Source organism: Penaeus chinensis, chromosome 10 (genome assembly GCF_019202785.1).
Source record: "Penaeus chinensis breed Huanghai No. 1 chromosome 10, ASM1920278v2, whole genome shotgun sequence".
NCBI lineage: Eukaryota > Metazoa > Arthropoda > Malacostraca > Decapoda > Penaeidae > Penaeus > Penaeus chinensis.
In genome coordinates, this window is record NC_061828.1 from 26,394,790 (window position 1) to 26,403,400 (window position 8,611).

The following is an 8,611-nucleotide window of genomic DNA, read 5'->3' on the forward strand; positions in this document are numbered from 1 at the left end:
CGAAGAGACTCTTACCGGGGTTGATGATGATTCCGGCTTTCTGTAGGAGGTCAAACAGCGCGAAGACGTGTTTATTGTGCTCCTCACTACTGCGGCTAGCAATAAGGATGTCGATGTAGACGAAGACACCTTGTAGTCCACGGGTGACATCGTCCATGAAGCGCTGGAAGGTCTGGGCTGCGTTGCGGAGGCCGAACGGCATTCGTATAGGCCGAAGGGGGTGGTCACAGCCGTCATTGGAATGTCCTCTTTAGCGATGGGGATCTGATGGTACGCTCTGACGAGGTCAATTTTCGAGAAAATGGTGCACTCTGAAAGTTCACGCGTGAAGGAGTGAAGGTGCAGGAGGGGGTAGCGATCTGGCGCGGTAGCTGTGTTGAGATGTCGATAATCACCACAAGGGCGCCGATCGCCGTTCTTTTTCTGTACGAGGTGCAGAGGAGATGCCCACTGGCTACTGGAAGGGTGTATGATTCCAAGGTCCCTCATGTGCTCGAACTCTGCCTTGGCGATGCGGAAACGGTCTGTTGCGAGGGGCCTGCAACGGGAGTAGACTGGTGGGCCAGCCGTGACGATGTGGTGTGTGACAGTGTGTGGCGGTGTTGTCGTCACGTTGATTGGTTTCGTCAGCGCTGGAAAGTCACGGTAGCACCGTGTAGATGCGGGGGACTCGTACTAGGGCCGACGAGGCGTGGGTGCGGGCACCTGACTGGTGTACGAGGGCCTCCCGTTTAAGGTCCACCGTGAATCCATAATGTGCGAGGAAGTCTGCTCCGAGGATTGGCTGCTGTACATTGGCGACCAGGAACACCCACGTCAGCTTCGGGTGGGGGGCGCCACTGAAAAGGAGTGTCATGGAGCGCTCACCGTATACATTTATGGGAGAACTGTTGGCGGCCTCCAGCGTGCGAGATGCGGGCGAGGTCCTGTCCTTGTGGGATGCAGGGATAAGGCTGACCTCAGCACCTGTGTCTACCAGGAACCGTAGGTGTGAGTTGGTGTCACGGACGTATAGCAGGCGCCGTCTGGGGCCGCGAGAAACCGGCGCTATTAGTTCCCGCGGTGCCCGTTTCCCGGCCAGGAGCAAGGGGGTTCGCACCGGCGCGCCCGGGTGCCGTATCTGGAGTGATAGAGACAATAGCTACCTGGAGTCGGGGAGCGGCGGCGATTGTAGTTTTGACGGTGCTGAGGCGCGAAGTCTCGTCCGCTGTCGCGGTAGGCACGTGGCGATGCAGGGCTGCTATGGCGGGACCTGGGACGCGGTGAAGGTTCGCGGGCTGCGAGCCGTCGAACTGCGGTTGTGAGTTCAGCGATCTGTGTAGCGAGGGACTCCAGGGTTAAAGACGGTGTAGTGGACACGGCTGAGACTTGTGGGCTGGCTTGTATGGCGAGGATTTCGTCTGCTTTCAATGCTAGTTGCTCGATGGGGAGTTCTGAGGCTAAAAGGACGGTCTGAACTGCCGCCGGCAGACGTTGGAGGAACATCGAGCGCAGAATATCGGGAGGCAGGTGTGTGTCGGCACGGGCGAGGGTGCGCTGCATGTGTCGTAGTATCTCTGAGGGCGTACGGCCGTCCGGTGACGTTGACGTGAAGAGAGCGTGTTGTGGGGAGGGCGCCGCTCGCTGTAAGATTGCTGCCTTGAGGAGTTCATACGAATTGAACTCGGGGTTGTTGATGAGGTCGCCGACGGAGAGTAGAAGTTCCGGTGATAGATTTGTCACCAGTATCCGATATTTCGTGAGCGGAGAGGTGACGTGGCGAAGCAGGAATTCTTGTTCCACCTGCAGAAACCATTCCGGAAGGCAGGCAATGGTGCAGGTGGCAGTGGCTTCAAAGCTGTTGACAGGCTCATGGCTGATAAACGCACGGTAGTCAAATTTACTCTTTATTACAGCGGTTGTGTGTGGTCAGAGTCCAGCCGATGAGTGTGTGTTACTGCTTGATTCCGCGGCTTAAATGGGCTTCCATCCATCGGTCTACAAATGAACAGCCTCTTTTCTTATTATTAGGCCGACACATGCACTTCCCATTAACAAACACGAATCTAATAGAGTTTGACCATGTTAAAGCTTCTGAATTTCAGTAGAGTATGAGAAAGGCAAGAGATTTGGCAACAGAAACGGCTAGGCGTGCACAGGAAACCTGGGCCAGGCATTATAACAAGGGCTCTAGAGTCGCTTTCCTTCCGACTATAGGTTCCCTAGTAATGAGACGAATTCCTCCATCTGTCAGGGATGGGCCCCTCGGTTCCCGCTGGGCTGGGCCCTGCCGCATTGTTAGAAAACTGGGGCCAGTAGCTTTCCTGCTTGAGGATACAGTGCCGCCTAACGCACAATGTCGTGCTCACATAAATGATTTAAAACCTTATGTCCCTCCTATAGAGCTCGATTTCGGACCTGACGATCCCGAGCTCGAAGATGAGCCTGTTGCCACAACATCCATATTTAAGGGGAAGACTACTCCCTGAGAAGAATTACTTCTCGATTCGTCTTAGGTTCCATCAGTACTGGGCGCCCAAGGTCGAAATTGACCACCCAGTTTGGTGAAGATGTTGTTAGATTCTCAGTCCTAGGTAATATCTAGGATTCTTCTTATATATTTGTTCTCTTTAATTTTTTTAGTTTGTTAGGCTTTGTGTTTTTAGTTTGTTCGTTTTCTTGCTTCTCTTTTCCATTTAGTTCATTAAATTTTACTCCATTCCATTGTTTCGCGCTGCAAATATTTACCTTTATCCTTTTACTCTATTTGTCTTATTATTTTATTGAATTTTGTAGTTTAGTTTCTTGGTTTTACGTTTTACATTTTACGTTTTATGATTTATAGTATTAAATTTCCTTGTATGGGATTTTATTACTTTTAAGTAAGTTTACTTGCACTTTTGAGAAGTAAATATTTTTTTCTCAGTTTTTACGGTCATTTTTCCCTGTATTCTATTATCTTAGTTACTTTTAACCGATCTCATTTTGAACTTTTTATTTGCGTTGTTCAAAGCTCATTTGATATTTATTTACCTAAGAGATAAGTAGTTGGTTGCTCATCTACTCGCTCTTGTACTACTACTCGCACTTGTACTACTACTCGCTCTTGTACTACTACTCATTCTCGTACTACTACTCGCACTCTTACTACTACTAGTACTACTACTCGCACTTGTACTACTACTCGCACTCGTATTACTCTTCGCTCTCGTACTACTACTCGTACTACTACTCGCACTCATACTACTACTACTCGCACTCGAACTACTACTCGTACTACTACTCGCACTTGTACTACTACTCGCACTCGTACTACTACTCGCTCTCGTACTACTACTCGTCTTACTACTCGCACTCATACTACTACTCGCACTCATACTACTACTCACACTGTACTACTACTCGCACTCGTACTACTACTCGCTCTCGTACTACTACTCGCTCTCGTACTGCTACTCGTCTTACTACTCGCACTACTACTCGCACTCATACTACTGCTCGTACTACTACTCACACTCATACTACTACTCGTACTACAACTCGTACTACTACTCGAACTACTACTCGCACTCGTACTACTACTCGTACCACTACTCGAACTACTACTCGCACTTGTACTACTACTCGCTCTCGTACTACTACTTGCACTCGTACTACTACTCGCACTCTTACTACTACTCGCACTCTTACTACTACTCGTACTACTACTCACACTCGTACTACTACTCGTACTACTACTCATACTACTACTCGTACCACTACTCGTACTCATACTACTACTCGTACTACTCGTAGCACTTGTTCTACTACTACTTGCACTCGTACTACTACTCGCACTCTTACTACTACTCGCACTCTTACTACTACTCGTACTACTACTCACACTCGTACTACTACTCGTACTACTACTCATACTACTGTGACTCGTACCACTACTCGTACTCATACTACTACTCGTACTACTCGTAGCACTTGTTCTACTACTTGCACTTGTACTACTACTCGCACTTGTACTACTACTCGCTCTCGTACTACTACTCGTACTGCTACTCGCAATCATACTACTACTCGTACTACTACTCGTACTACTACTCGTACTACTACTCGCACTCTTAATACTACTTGCACTCTTACTACTACTCGTACTACCACTCGCACTACTACTCGTACTTCTAGCACTTGTTCTACTACTCGCACTTGTACTACTACTCGCACTTGTACTACTACTCGCTCTCGTACTACTACTCGTACTGCTACTCGCAATCATACTACTACTCGTACTACTACTCGTACTACTACTCGTACTACTACTCGCACTCTTAATACTACTCGTACTACTACTCGTAATACCACTCGAACTACTACTCGCACTTGTACTACCACTCGCACTACTACTCGCACTAGCACTCGTTCTACTACTCGTTCTACTACTCGTTCTACTACTCGAACTACTACTCACACTTGTACTACCGCACTCGCACTACTACTCGTACTACTACTCGTACTACTACTCGCACTTGTACTACTACTCGCTCTCGTACTACTACTCGCACTTGTACTACTACTCGCAATCATACTACTACTCGTACTACTACTCGTACTACTACTCGTACTACAACTCGTACTACTACTCATACTACTACTCGTACTACTACTCGAACTAATACTCGCACTCGAACTACGTAGTACTACTCGGACTTGTACTACTACTCGCATTCGTACTACTACTCGCTCTCGTACTACTACTCGTACTACTACTCGTACTATTACACGAACTACTACTCGCACTTGTGCTACCACACGCACTACTACTCGTACTTCTAGCACTTGTTATACTACTCGCACTTGTACTACTACTTGCACTTGTACTACTACTCGCTCTCGTACTACTACTCCTTCTACTACTCCCACTCATAATACTACTCGTACTACTACTCCCACTCGTACTACTCGCACTCATACTACTACTCATACTACTACTTGTACTACTACTCGTACTACTACTCGTACTACTACTCGTACTACTACTCGCACTCATACTCGATACTACTACTTTACAAACGACCCGTACTACTACTGCCACATTGTAACTACTACTCAGCTCTCGTACTACAACTCCTTCTACTACTCCCCACTCATATACTACTCATTAACTACTACTAACCCAACTCGTACTACGCGCAGACTCATACCTACTACTCATACTACTACTCGTCACTACTACTCGTACTACACGCGTACGACGCACTCGACTACTACTCGTACTACTACTCGTACTACTACTCGTACTACTACTCACACTCGTACTACTACTCGTACTACTACTCATACTACTACTCGTACTACTACTCATACTACTACTCGTACCACTACTCGTACTCATACTACTACTCGTACTACTCGTAGCACTTGTTCTACTACTTGCACTTGTACTACTACTCGCTCTCGTACTACTACTCGTACTGCTACTCGCAATCATACTACTACTCGTACTACTACTCGTACTACTACTCGCACTCTTAATACTACTTGCACTCTTACTACTACTCGTACTACCACTCGAACTACTCGTACTTCTAGCACTTGTTCTACTACTCGCACTTGTACTACTACTCGCACTTGTACTACTACTCGCTCTCGTACTACTACTCGTACTGCTACTCGCAATCATACTACTACTCGTACTACTACTCGTACTACTACTCGTACTACTACTCGCACTCTTAATACTACTCGAACTACTACTCGTAATACCACTCGAACTACTACTCGCACTTGTACTACCACTCGCACTACTACTCGCACTAGCACTCGTTCTACTACTCGTTCTACTACTCGTTCTACTACTCGAACTACTACTCACACTTGTACTACCATTCGCACTACTACTCGCACTCACACCACTACTCGTACTCATACTACTACTCGTACTACTACTCGCACTCATACTACTACTCGTACTACTACTCGTACTACTACTAGAACTACTACTCGCACATGTACTACCACTCGCACAACTACTCGCACTAGCACTCGTTCTATTACTCGTTCTACTACTCGAATTACTACTCGCACTTGTACTACTACTCGCTCTCGTATTACTACTCTCACTCTTACTACTACTCGTACTACTACTCGTACTACTACTCGTACTACTACTCGCACTCTTACTACTACTCGCACTCGCACTACTACTTCACTCGCACTCACTACTACCTACTAGCTACTCGCATTACTACTACTCGCACTCTCACTACTACTTGCACCTCGCACTCCGCACTCACTAAATCGCACTCGTACTACTACTCGTTCTACTACTCGTACTACTACTAGTATCTTACTACTCGTACTACTACTCGCACTCATACTACTACTCGTACTACTACTCGTACTCATACTACTACCCGTACTACTACTCGCATTCTTACAACTACTCATACTACTACTCACACTAGTACTACCACTCGTACTACTACTCGCACTTCTATTCGCACTCATACTACTACTCGTACTACCACTCGCACTCGTACTACTACTCGTTCTACTACTCAAACTACTACTCGCTCTCGTACTTCTACTCGCACTCATACTACTACTCACACTCTTACTACTACTCGTAGTACTACTCGCACTTGTACTACTACTCGCAATCATACTACTACTCGTACTACTACTCGTACTACTACTCGTACTACTACTCATACTACTACTCGTACTACTACTCGAACTAATACTCGCACTCGAACTACGTAGTACTACTCAGACTTGTACTACTACTCGCATTCGTACTACTACTCGCTCTTGTACTACTACTCGTACTACTACTCGCACTCTTACTACTACTCGTACTACTACTCGTACTACTACTCGCTCTCGTACTACTACTCGTACTACTACTCGTACTACTACTCGTACTACTACTCGTACTACTACTCGCACTCTTACTACTACTCGTACTATTACACGAACTACTACTCGCACTTGTACTACCACACGCACTACTACTCGTACTTCTAGCACTTGTTCTACTACTCGCACTTGTACTACTACTTGCACTTGTACTACTACTCACACTCATACTACTACTCGTACTACTACTCGCACTCGTACTACTACTCGCACTCATACTACTACTCGTACTACTAATCGTACTACTACTCGAACTACTACTCGCACTCGCACTACTACTCGCACTCGCACTACTACTCGCACTCGCACTACTACTTGCACTCGCACTCACACTACTACTCGCACTCGTACTACTACTTGCACTCTCACTACTACTTGCACTCGCACTCGCACTACTACTCGCACTCGTACTACTACTCGCGCTCGTACTACTACTCGTTCTACTACTCGTATACTACTCGCTCTCATACTACTACTAGTATTACTACTCGTACTACTACTCGCACTCATACTACTACTCGTACTACTACTCGCACTTGTACTACCACTCGCACTACTACTCGCACTAGCACTCGTTCTACTGCTCGTTCTACTACTCGAACTACTACTCGCACTTGTACTACTACTTGCTCTCGTACGACTACTCGCACTCGTACTACTACTCATACTTGAACTACCACTCGCACTACTACTCGCACTACTACTCGCACTCATACTACTACTCGTACTATTACTCGCACTCATACTACTACTCGTACTGCTAATCGTACTACTACTCGAACTACTACTCGCACTCGCACTACTACTTGCACTCGCACTCGCACTACTACTCGCACTCGTACTACTACTCGCGCTCGTACTACTACTCGTTCTACTACTCTTACTACTACTCGCTATCGTACTACTACTAGTATTACTACTCGTACTACTACTCGCACTCATACTACTACTCGTACTACTACTAGTACTACCACTCGTACTACTACTGGCAATCATACTACTACTCGTACTACTACTCGTACTACTACTCGTACTACTACTTGCACTCTTACTACTACTCGTACTACTACTCGCACTCATACTACTACTCGTACTACTACTCGTACTACTACTAGAACTACTACTCGCACATGTACTACCACTCGCACAACTACTCGCACTAGCACTCGTTCTACTACTCGTTCTACTACTCGAACTACTACTCGCACTTGTACTACTACTCGCTCTCGTATTACTACTCGCACTCTTACTACTATTCGTACTACTACTCACACTTGTACTACCACTCGCACAACTACTCGCACTCGCACTTCTACTCGCACTCGCACTACTACTCGTACTACTAGCACTCGTTTTACAACTCGTACTACTACTCGAACTACTACTACCACTTGTACTACTACTACCACTCGCACTCATACTACTACTCGAACTCATACTACTACTCATACTACTACTACCACTCGCACTACTACTCGCACTCGCACTACTACGCGCACTCGCACTACTACTCACACTCGCAGTCGTTCTATTACTCATACTACTACTCGCATTCATACTACTACTTGCACTCATACTACTACTCGAACTTATACTACTACTCTCACTCATATTACTACTTATAGTACTACTACTTGTACTACTACTCGTACTACTACTTGCACTTGTTCTACTACTCGTACTACTACTTGCACTTGTTCTACTACTCGTACTACTACTTGCA

At 46.3% G+C, this 8,611-nt stretch overlaps 1 protein-coding gene across 1 annotated transcript in view; it reads right to left on the reverse strand.

The window, feature by feature from the left end:
• Positions 1-233: 233 nt before the first annotated feature.
• The window catches only part of LOC125029915 (putative GPI-anchored protein pfl2), a 15,928-nt gene continuing 7,550 nt past the window's right edge, over positions 234-8,611 (reverse strand). Inside the window, exons 2-8 of the mRNA XM_047620101.1 lie at positions 8,404-8,530; positions 6,991-7,168; positions 2,163-2,325; positions 1,146-1,855; positions 645-972; positions 430-538; positions 234-311 (exon numbers count right to left, since the gene is read on the reverse strand). Of these exons, the coding sequence (XP_047476057.1) occupies positions 234-311; positions 430-538; positions 645-972; positions 1,146-1,855; positions 2,163-2,325; positions 6,991-7,168; positions 8,404-8,530 (1,693 nt within the window). The remainder of the gene's footprint in view (positions 312-429; positions 539-644; positions 973-1,145; positions 1,856-2,162; positions 2,326-6,990; positions 7,169-8,403; positions 8,531-8,611) is intronic.